The 13,270-nt window shown below is 43.9% G+C and overlaps 1 protein-coding gene across 1 annotated transcript; it reads right to left on the bottom strand.

Annotated features, from left to right (window-relative positions):
• Positions 1–993: 993 nt before the first annotated feature.
• On the bottom strand, positions 994–1,946 carry LOC114697992 (olfactory receptor 10AC1). Its single transcript, XM_028876417.1, is given in 2 exon segments — positions 994–1,466; positions 1,469–1,946. Coding segments are annotated over 2 exon segments (951 nt in total).
• Between the last annotated feature and the right edge of the window lie 11,324 nt (positions 1,947–13,270).

Genomic DNA, 13,270 nt, shown 5'->3' with positions numbered 1-13,270 from the left:
TCAGCAGCCACCCATAATCACCAGTTGGTTGACCCTCTTGAGTCTGCACCCTGAACCCTGGTTTATGTCTTCGAACCTTTATGTTTATGCTCTATCACAGTCTGCATTGTTTGTCTCAGTCACATTTCTAAACTGAGTGACAAACCCCTCCCTCCACTGCTTCTGCTCCCGGGTTCTCCATTTGAGTGATGACATCACCATCTACCAAATGACCTGGGTTAGAAATGGTCCCCAACTCCTATTTCTGCCTGGCTCAACATCTAGTCAAGGTCTTGTACTCTCTACTTCTTCACCTCTGATTCTCCTAGCAACACCTAATTTCTTTCACAGGTACTTTGAACCAGTCTCCATTGCCTCTCACGTGGTCATTGGGAGCAAATTCCCAATTGTGTATTTTACTGCAGCCCAAGCTGTCCCACAAAGGGCAAGTGACCACAGCAGCCCACAGTACAGACCCTTCAGCCATTGCTGAGGTCCTTTACAGTATGCTTCAGCCTTTGCTAACTGGTTTTGCTTGGTGCCTTCTCCATCCTTCTCTTCTGGCTGACACTTACTCATCCTCCAGTGTTCCATGCAGCCATCTATTTCCCCAGGAAACTTTTGACTCCCCTCAGCCTTGACAAGTCTAGCGTGATAAGCAGTCTGCTAGCCATTCTCTCCCTATGCTGTTACTCTTCATGCATGCCCTTGCTACCACTGGCATTGTTGAAGCCCACTAGCTTGCATAGGCCTGGGAATTATGGGGAAAATGTGGCAGGGGTCAAAGGAAGCACTAAATCCAAATCCAGACCTCTCTACTCCACTTCCTGACATTCCTCCTGGGAGGAATGAAGGACATGGCCACCTGGTATGTCTCTTCTTGTGCAGTTTTTAAGTTCTTCTTCCTGAATCTCACCCCTAAGTTCCCAGGTGTCTTTCGAGCTACAAACACCAAATGCTAGGGGACACTGTAGCAAACGGGGCTGCCCACTCTGTCTTGGCCGTTATCAGGGCTCACACAGACCCCGATCCACGGAGCCCCAAGACCCTGTGAATGGCAGAGGTGATCTCCCGGTTTCTCAGGCTGTAGATAAGGGGATATAGAAGCGGTGTGATGTTGGTATAAACCAGCGCTAGTGTCCGATCCAGTCGCGGAGAGTAACTGGACTTGGGCCGCACATACATGAAGGTGGCACAGCCATAATGCAGGAAGGTGACAGCCAGGTGTGAGGCACAGGTGGATGCAGCCTTGCGTCTGCCTCCACCACCATGCAGGCGGCGCAGGGCAGAGGCAATGGCCCCATAGGAGGTCAGAATGAGCATTGAGGGCAACAACAGCAGCACCAGGCAGGCTCCTAGTAAGGGCAGTTCATCTACGTAGCTCCGTGTGCAGGCCAGGTGCAGTAGTGCAGTGATGTCGCAGAAGAAATGCACCAGCAGGCAGGAGCCACAGAAAGGCAGGTGGAAGACTGCCACTGTTAGCCCACCGACACTGCTAGTCCCCCGAGGCAGCAAGCCAGGGCCAGTCGTGCACAGAGACCCGGGGTCACTATAGATGCATAGCGCAGTGGGTGGCAGATGGCCACGTAGCGATCATAGGCCATGGCTGCCAACAAGAAGCACTCTGCCCCGCCCAGCGCCACAAACATCTGCATCTGGACAGCGCAGCCCAGGAAGGAGATGGGGCTGCCCCTGCCATGGCCAGGCATGCTCAAGTCGGCTAGAGAGCGGGGCACCACCACCAGCGTGTAGCAGAGTTCGATGGCAGACAGCTGGCAAAGGAAGAGCAGCATGGGTGGTCTGCTGGGCACCGAGACCACAGCCACCAGGATGAGCAGGTTCCCGCTCAGAGTGGCCAGGTGCACAGCCAGCAGCACCAGGAAGAGAAGGGGCCTCAGTTGCGGGAACTCGAAGAAGCCTTGAAGGAGAAAGCCACAGGGTATGGTGCTATTGCTGGGGCTGTCCATGCACTGGGGTCAGGAGGCACCTGCAGAAGAGAAGCAGAGGCAGAGTGAGCCTGCGAGCGCGGCCTTTCTGAAAGGCAAGAAAGGGTTACCTGGGAGTCAGAACAGAGCTGGGAGGGGGTGTGGCTGCAGAAACATTTCATGACCAGTCCCTCTTCCCCTCCACATCTCCAGAGGGACACTGGAGGGACAGCGCAGCTTTTCCTGCCGTTTGCGCTAGAATCTCTGATTTGAGACTGTGGTCTAGAGCCCATAACTCCTGACCTCCCTCCCCCAACAGAGTCAAGCACTGGCCCCACTCAAGGTATTTTGTGCGTTTTATATGGTCATGAGGTTTAGACTTCAAGATCCTCCAAGGCAGGAAATGTGCCTCTCCTCTCAACTTCTCCATCCTCTTTCTTAGCTAACTCTGCCTTCTGAGGTGTGTCATACATAGAATCACAGAGTGACCCAACATCTATGAGGGTCTCATAGACTATCTCATGCAACATTTTTTAAATTAATTAATTAATTATTTTCCAGCCCTATTATATATAGTTTACCCACCCTCCCTCTTCTCCTCCTAGTCCCTCCCCCAATCTCCGATATAGCCCCCCCATCCCCTCCTTTATCTTCAGAAAAGAGAAGACTCCCTGTGTATATCAGTCAGTCATAGCATATCAAGTTGCCGTGAAACCAGACATCTCTTCTCCTATTAACACTGGATGAGGCAACCCGGTAGGAGGAAAGGGTCCCCAAATCAGGTGACAGAGTCAGAGACAGCCCCTGCTCCCACTGCTAGGAGTCTCATTAGAAGACCAAGTTACACAACTGTAACACATGAGCAGAAGCCCTTAGTCAGTCCCTTGCAGGCTTCCTGGCTGTCAGTTGAGTCTCTGTGAGCTCCTATGAGGCCAGGATAGCACCTTCTTGTTTTTAAAGTGAAGAATATAACTGAGATGGGGTCGGGGATGTATTTAACTTCTCAGAGAAATGGGGGAAAAATGAATTCCTGAGACTGAATCTGTCACTCCCTATAGCCCATGTGCTGTTTGGGAATGAGGTCACTGGAGTCGATCAGACGATCTATAGTAATTTAACCTTCAGTAGAGACCCAGATCTGTAGTACACGCTGGGACAGACACTTGGGCTGCAAGGATGCTCTGTGGGAGAGTCTTGTTGGATTTGTCAGGATCTAAATGAACCTGACATTGTGGTTAATACTCTGTCAGCGTGAGGAAAGGTGGTGCGTGTCTGTGCTGGCTCAACTCTCAAAATGAACAGTACTTTCCACGTTTGTCATCGGACACTCAGCTTCTCGTTATCTGGTGACTCATCTGTAAGCAACAGTTGGGAGACGTTGTCAGTGTGTAGGTCTACTATGCTGCGGAGAATCTCCCGAGTGAAGCTGATGTGGGGTGGAAAGAAGGCCATGTGACCTGCAGGAGGATGTTTGATTTTTTTAAACAGGTGTTAGCAAAATCTATTGTTAAAGATTTCTTTATGTCTTTAAAAATGTAATCCCAGACTCCACCATTCCTTCAATGTTCTAATCAACATGACCATGTGATTTGCTCATAGTCCTCATGACAGAGGGCGAGGGTGCTGAAAACAGCAACACACAGTTGGATGAAAGAGCAGCAGGGACTGCAGAGACCTTGGCTTTCCTGCTGAGCGCTCCTTTTGGAGAAGGTTGATTTATGCACATCACCCTGTGCTCCTTCTTGTAGCATTTGAAGGGAGCATTTGCTAACACACATTCTGTTCTACTAGTGGAGGAAGAGGCAATGGGCAGGAGTAGGTTTTCCCATGGGGCTTAAACCCTCTCCCCCAGACCTTTGGGAGACATTTTTCCCCGTCTATTGAACAAATTTAGCCAACCTGAGTCTTGTGCCTGTTCTCAGCCAGGTGTTGTAGCATTAGGAGTGAAGTTCACAGAGACAGAATTGGTGTCTTGAGGTTTCAGGCAGATAGAACTTCTGGAGTACCCAGGATGGAGACAGCCATTCAGCTGTCCCTGCTGGCCCCCTTACCGCTGCCTTCCATCTCTCAGTGGGGTGAGTTCTGGAAGGTAAGACAGACACAATCTGTTTTAATTTTCTGCACTTTCATGATGTAAACCAGGCAGATGGCAAGAAGCACTGGGTGATGACCCTGGATGGAGTTGCTCAAGAATAATCATGTTTTCAAAGTGAAGCCGCATAAAACAAGCCATATGGGTCAACTAATTGGACATGACCAAGGGGTTATTTCTGCTTAGCTTAGCTCTTGGGGAGGAATTGTTCCAAACTCTAGGAATGTAAGCTAGGTCTACCAGGCTAAGAAAATGTGAAGATCAGCTGGGCAGGGTGGCACACAACTTCAGTCCCTGCATTAAGAGGCAGAGGCAGGCAAAGCTTCAGTTTTTCAAATCCTGCTTCTTCCTAGCAGAAGAAGCTGCAGAAAGAGAGAAGAGCTGCCTGGACTCCCTTCTTCTCCCAGGGAGATGAGAGCAGGAAGTTTCTCTTTTCCAGGGGATTGTTAACACCAGTAAAAATAATGAACACTGAGGAGAGTTCTTGGAAACTGAACATAAGGACTTTAAGCATAACCCATTTAATCTAGCAACAACTTAGTGATGTAACTGGATTCGTCCCATGCTCACTTTGGAGATGAGGAAACCGAATGCCTTACAACTAACTGGCTAATGCTAAATCCAATTTCCACCCAAGAAGTTTAACCCCTGATAACCTGTGGTCTCATACACTTTGTCTGTATGGTCTAAAGAATGGTCTGTGATGGCTATACTTTCAGTTTTGAATGGCTTGATTAAGTATATAGCAAGGCAAAGTAAAAGAATAAGTAGCAATACATCTCCAAATTAGGTGCTCAAAACATCCAGCCGAAGTAGCTGGGGAGATGGCTCAGTGCTTAAGTACACAGTGCTTAAGAACACTGCTTTAAAACACCTTTGCAAAGGTCACAGGGCTTGCTTCCCACTATACATATGGTTGTTCACAACTGTCTGTAACTCCGGTTCCAAAGGCTCTAATGCCCTCTTCTGGCCTCTGCAGGCACCAAGCATGCATGTGGTACACATACATCTATGCAGGAAAAAAATTCATATGAATAAAATAAAAGTAAATCAATCTTTAAAAATTACTTAAACAACATCCATTAAAATAAAAAAAAAAAAAAAACACCACCCAGCAGAAATGTACTGTGGTAGCCCTACTGAGGCAGTCAGCTTGTATTCCCAATAGAGAGAGGCCTGGGCGGAGTGGTGTCTCCTCGGGCGAGGCTCCCACATAAAAGAAAAAAACAACAGTAGACAAAAGACAAGGTCATCAAATAAGGCACTCAGAACATCCAGCAGAAAACGACCGGAGAAGCTGAGTCAGTCAGCTGGAATCCATGTTTGAGCATTCTCTCCCTGGATGAGCTTTCCATGCATGGCTGAACTTTGGGCTTCTCCTCCCCCCCTCTAGGCACTTTTATGTCATGTAATAAAACTGTAGCAACCTCTGTTGGAGATAGGTCATCTTCTAGCTATTTTCAAGGATCTGGTGTTTTTATCCTTGAGCTATTTTACTGCTTACTTCCTTCAGTGTCACAGAGTTGGGAGGCACAGGTCATCCCCAGACAAGAGACCTTGGAAGACACATTGAGAAAAGCGTGCTTATGGATCTATAATGAGATGGGGGCAGCCCTGCTTCATGAGCCAGCTTCTCGGGGAACTCAAGGAACACAACTTACTTACATAATGCACATCACTACACCATGTAGCCTTCCTCATTTAAACACTCCCTCAAATCTCTCCCCAACAAGAGGTACATGCTAACCCTCTTCCATGGCTTCCTGCAGACTAGAAATGACCCCCAGCCTCCCAGGCATTCCTGTCCTCAGATTTTCCTTCTCTGATATTTCTCTTGAGGACAGCGGATGTGAGCAGTAATGCAGATAATTTAAGATAGCAAATCTAAAAATAATTTCTCTGTAGTTTTGATATTCATCACTGCTCTGTTATTGTTCTGGCAGATTCTTGTTTCTAATTGTGTGAGGCTCTACGAAGCACCCACGGAGTCATGGCTGGCTGGTGGCCCGGGACATCTGGATGTGGTTGGAAGGTTTTCTGGGCTAGAGATTCAGACCTTGGGTTTAATTTTTGCTGTGCAGCATAATAAAAATTATCCATTACAATGATGTTTCTCATTGGTAATTTCGATAGCCAATCAAAGCACTTCTAAATATGGGGAGAAGGGGAGATATGAGAGACAGACAGGTCAGACCCCTTCAGCTCTTGAGAGTTCCAGACATGCTAGGCTGCAGATTAATTAATTATCTTTATGTAACTGTACAGACTATATATATTTCTGGGTTTGGATCTGAGCTCAAACACTTGTCAGCTATATTAATTTTGGGTGAGGTACTCAATTTTTCTGATGCTTCATGTCTTTACAGGGAAATGGAGGTAATGACACTGGATCCCTAGTGTTGTTATAAAGATTAGGAATAGTATAAGGAAACCCCACAAAGGAAGGAACTCATCACATTGAGATGTAACCTGTGCTTCGACAATGACAAGTCAGCCTTTGGGCTCCACATGCATAGTGACTGTGATGACCCCTTTTCCTAGTCAAGCAGATCTTCACCTTGGTTTGTGACACGTACCTTGGAATGAATTAATTTTATGTATTTACGTTATTATATATTTCAATTAAATATTGTTTGTGAAACAAAGTCCCTTGAATTAACACTTATCGTGTAAGTACTTTTTGCTCACACAAACAGTTTTTTTCAGTGGTGTCTTCCCACCAGTCTGGCAGTTTATTTGCTTGGGGGCTGATGAATCACCTCTGGATTTAGTGATTACATTGTGTACTCTTCCTTTTTCCCAGCTAGTAATGATCACAGCTTTGATTCCTGGGAGATGTGTTATTTACTTATGTGGCATTTCTATTCAGTGGGTCTGTTTCTCTTACAAGATAAAGTAGCTTGCTAAATCCTTCATGACTGAGTGTGACATTGTACCTTGTCAAAGACTTTTGTGATTCTGAGTCTAAGAACTTTTGTTGGTTTCTTGGTGTCATGTTCATTCCCTAAAAGCATATCAGTGAATTAATAGAGAGTTTTCTTTACACAGACATTCTTGCTTTCCCATCATTGCATTTTCTGAGTATTTAAGGAGCCTACATTTTATACAGATGAGATGATCTTGACAGTTTCTATGGCTACCCAAGAGCTCTTCTTAAAATGGTAGCCATATGGCTGACCTTTGTCTAGCTCTGGGTCAACGTGCAACCAGAGGCTTTGAACTTTGACTAATGTTTCCCAGACTTCATGCTTCTCGATGATTCAGGGAGACCAGTCCCCACAATAATGTGTGCGTCTGTTTAGAGCACTCTGGACAGTTGCCATACTTTGCTCTCCTTTCTCCAGAAATCAATTGTGTGGGATTAGGGCTTTCGGAAGAGGACTTTTGCCAGGCATCCTGTTCTCTCTCTGATTTTCAATTGGATAGGAACTTTGAACCATGAAAATCTAGGAGTCCTACTGATTGCAGAGCTGCCTCTTTGCCTTTGATGTGTTGAAAGAGATTCTCTCCCTGAATGAAACAGGAGCCATTTTAATGAATGTCTCTAACACAGGCTTCCTCCAGAGGCAGACAGATAAGCTTCAAAAAGTGAGTGCTTTAATGTTCCACATAAAAACCGTCTGGTGCAGAGACTGCCCCAGTTCTGACACTGTGAAGGTCAACTATCACAGGAAATGAATGATCACTGTGTTGTCAAATGTTGAGAAGTATCATTCTAGGTCTGGGGATAACTTACTTTACTTGAAAAATATTTGCTCTGTAATGAAAACTAGTTTGCTTCCAAAATTTATTTTTAAATCAATTACTGTTCTCTAGGAAGGTGATTTTAACAAGCTTGAAAAGACTTCTAATTTAGATACTACAACTTCAATCTCCAAGACAAGAAGAGGGCTACCTTGTAAAACTGAAAGGCTCTCCCTCTAAAAGATGGTTTTCTGTTTCTTGCTGGCCATAGAGTTGGAACTAAGGGATGGGTAACATTAAATGAATGGAGGGAGAAACCAAGGCTATTTTAGTATTGCCAGGGCATTTTTATAATTCACCAAGATGAAAACAACCAACCAACCAAACTGACAACTACAAAAGGTCAGTCCTTGTGGGGTATAAAAAAGTACGAGTCCCTGAGATGAGCCATCTTTCTTGGGAAAGTATTTCACAGTACTAGAGAGCCCAGGCTCCCTGGAATCACCTAGATGTTTTGTGAGCATGAAAGGCATCACGTTCTCTTTCCCTATTGTCCAGTTACCTACTTTCTCTCTGTCCAAATTAGACCCCCGAGTTTGCCAGAAGGCAGCTAATGATTAAATTAAATGAGATCAATGAGGAGTACTCAGCCTGCTGGAGGTCAGACTTGGACAGAGAGCTACATTTTCTGCAATAGAAAAGCCTCTGGTTGATGTGGTCCAGGGGCTGAGGATTTCATTCCAAAACAGGAGGGATAAAGGGAGTCTTTCCTATCTTGGTATTGCCAGTGGTAAGTTTTGACCTCCATAAAGCTGAACAATGATCTTAGACCTGGTCATCTTGAATACTTTTCTATTCTGCCTCTAAAAATTGAAGAATGGTCCCTTCTTTGTATTCTTACAAATTATCATATTGGAACCATGTGTTTTGGATACCTCTCATCACGAGGTTCACACAGGGACACAAAAACCTCTACTTATAGATGGGACAGCAGAGATATAAGAGCATCACCTAGGCAAATAACTAAATAAAAATGGAATCAAGCCTCAGGGTGCTGGCAGCCATAATTACCTCCTACTGTACTTCAGTGTACCCAGAACTTAAGGGCTCTCTGTAGGTGAGCACACACTGATCATGCATGATGCCAAATGTGCTGAGGAGAGGGGCACCAGATCCAGCAGGGAGAAGATGAAGGCAGTGGAATGAACACTTGCCTCATCAGCGTTATCTTTTTAGTGCAGACCCAGTCAGGAGGCGTTCTGTTTCCTTATCCCTGCGCTCTACTCGTGGTGTTTCTTTATCTTTATTTGCCTATGGATTCCCTAACCAGGCTTTTTCTTACCTGCATTCAGAGAGGGATGGCTTGGGAATGTTCAAAGAGGAGACTCAGGTCATGGTCTCTAGAGGTTGGCAAGATTCCAGGTAAAATGGAGGGCAACGGTTACCATGGGTAGGGGTGGAAGAGAAAAGGAGAGGTGACAGGAGGCAGACAAGAGATGGTGAAGCTGAAGGGAATGGAGAAATGAGGAGTGGAGAGACAGAGGAAACGCAGATGGGGGACTGCCACAGTAGTTTCTGATGAATTGTGTCTGGTTGGAGCTATAATCTCAGTTTGCTTTATGTCCCTGGAGGGGTGAGGTGATAGGGAAAAAAAAAGAGTATAGTAGCCCATTCCAATGGGAGGGCAAGAGCAAAAACATCCTGTGATTAATTATCCCCACAAAGTCCCTTCTCAAGGTTGGAGGCCAGGGTGGAGCTTGGCAAAGGTACAACTCTGCAGTTGTCCAGAGAGAAATGACTTCCTATTTTGAGCTGCCCATCTGCCCAGAGCATAGTCTTTGCCTTCACACTTTCCCTAGAGTGTTTCTTACTTCTCTGTCATCATGGCAATTCCTGGGAATGCTGGCCCAGACAGCAGCTCGTACCACACAGCAGAGCACCAGGCACTAGGCAGGTCTAAGGTATCTTATGTGTTAATAGCTACAGCAATGAAATGAACACTGGGATATCTGAATGAATCTTCTAGCTCCCACACATGTGCAGGGCCTCAGAAAATGCCCAAAAAGATCCTATACTAAGCAATTTTTAAAAACCCATCTGTGTCAGTAAGACAATTAAGAAAGGGTACCCTTAAATTTGGGACCTGAATACATGCTCTTGATGGCTTAGTCATTATTTTGTATGAGATATGAGCACCAGAATCATAGGACTTAAGAGTGGATTGGTTTTTAATTTTATTTACTCAATCTTTCATTCATTAGGCTAGCAAATATTTATTGAAGGATAGTATATGCAGGTGTTGACCTAAGAACTGAGATATAGACCAGATAGCAAAATAGACAAGCATTCTTGTCTGTGTAAAACTTATATTCTATGGGCAGTGGTGGTGCACACCTTTAATCACAGCAGTCGGGAGGCAGAGGCAGGCGGATCTCTGTGAGTTCAAGGCCAGCCTGGTCTACAGAGTGAGATCCAGGAAAGGCACAAAGCTACACAGAGAAGCCCTAAACCCTGTCTCGAAAAACAAAACAAAACTTACATTCTAGGAAAAAGAAATAGACAATAATTAAGTTAAGGTAATTATATACTATGGTTGAAATTGATAAATCCAAGAGAAAAAATAAACAAGGAAAGGAAATATGAGGAATGTAATTTTAAAGAAATTGTGGTGAAAAGTGATGTTTGTTGTGGAACTTAAAAGAGGTAGAGAAATGAACCATGTGGGTATGTGAGAACAGTCTGACAAGCAGAAGAAATGCCTCTCCAGGGGCCCTATAGTGGGGAACAGGCTTGACGTGCTTGTGGCACTGTAATCAAACCAGTGTTGTGGTGTGGACTGAAGTCAGAAGAGTAACACATGAGGACAAGAGGAGGGTGAGGTGGCCACACAAGAGGTACCTTGTGGGGACTGGAGAGATGGCTCAGCGGTTAAGAGCACTGTCTGTTCTTCAAGAGGTCCTGAGTTCAATTCCCAGCAACCACATGATGGCTCACAACCATCTGTAATGAGATCTGGGGCCCTCTTCTGCCTGCAGTCATAAATGATCTATACATAATAAATAAATCTTAAAAAAGAAAAAGAAAGAAAGAAAGTACCTTGTGAGTGACTGGGGACTTGGTTTTATTTAAAGATTGAAGGCTGGGATACTATTCAAGTTTCCTTCTGGATGCCATGTTGAGAGCAAAGTAGACTGTAGGGGACTGGGGAAGAACTCAGAGAGGGTAGGGCATTCTATTACAGATATCTGGGTAGGAAAATGACTTGGATCAAATTAGCAGTAGAAATGATGAAAAATGGTTGAATGAGGATATATTTTAAATGTAGTGCAACCAGAATTTCCTGATGGATTGGATATGAGGTAGGGACAAAAGAAGGGACAGAGTAAATTTTTAATTAATTGCTCAGTTAATAAATTTTTCTGAAGCAACAGAAACGATAGAAGTGTGGTAACCATAAGGAAGCTTCACATGATCAAAGGCTTAGAAGCACAATCAGAAGTCTCAGTCAGGAAATATTAAGTGAGATTCCTGCCAGACAGCCAGTACGTCGGTCTGTTGGCAGTTACCCATACACCCTACATCTCATGAGAGAGGTCTAAGTTTGGTCATCAGTTTTTCTCACTAAGCTGCATGGGATCACTCTGGGAATGGATATAGTCACAGAAAGGAAAGTATCACATCTGTGAGCCCTGGAACACTCAGATACTAGTTTCCCAAGGCGAGAAGAAGCCAAAAGAGGAGGCTGAGTGGGAGTCCATGGGCTAGGTTTTATCTGAGACCATTTGCTTGTCTTCTACCTCACTCCATTTTTCACATCTGCATCATTACACAATATAGGTGGAAATCATTCTATGTTCCTTTAGCATGACTTCCTCTGTGGGCAACAAACAACAGCTTCAGTCCTTACACAATTAGTGACGGTCACTGAACACTTAGTTCCCCATTGGTGTGCTCTGTGGGCAGGTTTAGGTGGTACAGCCTTGCTGGAGGAAGTGCTTCACTGGGGTGGGCCTTGAGATCAAAGGCCTGGCAATGCTTCCAGTTCACTCTCTCTGCCTTGTGCTTGTGCTAAAGGATGTGAGCTCTCAGCTTCCTGCTCCCCACATCACACCTGCAGCTTACTGCCATCCCTGCTGCTGTAATGAACTCCTCTTCCTCTGGAACTGTAAGAGGAAACATGCTCTTTCCTAAGTTGCTTTGGTTATGATGTCTTAATCATAGAACAAAAACGTAACTAATGTGAGGATTCTCCAAAAATTCTAAGAAAACAGATACATTTCCATAATTCCCACAAGCAGGGAAAACTGTATAAGCAAACAAATGCAGAATTAAAATAGGCACAATGGAGATTAAAAATAATAATTTAAAAAAAAACAAATAAAAATTTAAAAGTATTTGTGAATACAGTTAACATGTCTGAAAATAAATGCTGATTTGTCCAAAAAGAAGTAGAGGAGTTGAATATAGTAAAGACCATGAATGACATTAACATCTAAAAGGCCAGCTTTTATCCTCACTACTTCCAACATTTTGCAGGCTGATTTTATCAAGGGCCACATAAGCCCTAAATAATGCAAATGTTATTCTGAAAAAATGGAAAAAAATCATTCAACCCATTTAATGCATTTTACATAAATTAGATTTGAATTATACTTTCAAGTTTATTATACAAAAATGTCTACTGCTTTTAATAATAAAAAAATTTAATACATTAAGCAAATCCAGTGCTTTTAAATTTTATTAAAAAAATCTATTTGTTTTAGTGTTTGGGTGTTTTGCCTGCATGTATGTCTGTGTACCACATATGTGCACTGAGTCCCTTGGAGCTGGAGTTAGAGATGGTTATGATCTGACATGTGGATGTGTTGGGAGCACAAACGTCCTTGCACTCACAGATAGCACTAGGGAAACGCAGGATTGTCTTTTCAAAGGAAAAGATGTACCCCACAGAAGAGTGGCAGGAAGAATTTCAGGAGGCAGAGGGATCAAGAACACAATAAATGTTGTGTGGGTAAATCTGGGGTACCCTTGTGAAGTTCAAGGATGAACATGTAAGTAAATTGTATAAATGATACTTACTGATGCAGTATTTGTGGCCCGAGTCAAGATAATAAAGAAAATGATAATTGACATGGAAAATACACTGAATTTACTTGGCGATGCCACAGTTTATATTTTGAATGTAGTAGGATGAAATGACAGATTAGTCTCACTGGGTATATTAACCACGCTGAAGGGCAGGCCCTATGCCCAGCTGTGAAACCAACACAAAATGAACTCAGTATTATTTTTGGAGACCTTTTGTCTACAAAAGGTCTCTCCTGCTATGTTTGGACATTTTTTTGTCTTACCGGCCTTTTGCTTGTATACTATGGTTTCAAATTTTATGTTTTTATGATTTGGAGTTCTTTTTGCGTGCATTTCTTGTGATTTTCTTCTTTTTAATTTTTTGTTTGTAGTTTGTTTTCTAGAGAGAGATAGAGAAAGAGAGAGAGAAAGTTAATGGAGTTGGGGGGAGGGAGGATCTAGAGGGAAATATGGGAAGGAAAACTGATCAGAATATAGTTTATGAAAAAACTTTTTAAATAAT

Source organism: Peromyscus leucopus, chromosome 3 (genome assembly GCF_004664715.2).
Source record: "Peromyscus leucopus breed LL Stock chromosome 3, UCI_PerLeu_2.1, whole genome shotgun sequence".
Taxonomy (NCBI): domain Eukaryota; kingdom Metazoa; phylum Chordata; class Mammalia; order Rodentia; family Cricetidae; genus Peromyscus; species Peromyscus leucopus.
Note: the sequence above shows the minus strand (reverse complement) of the source record. Positions and strands in the feature narration are given on the sequence as shown.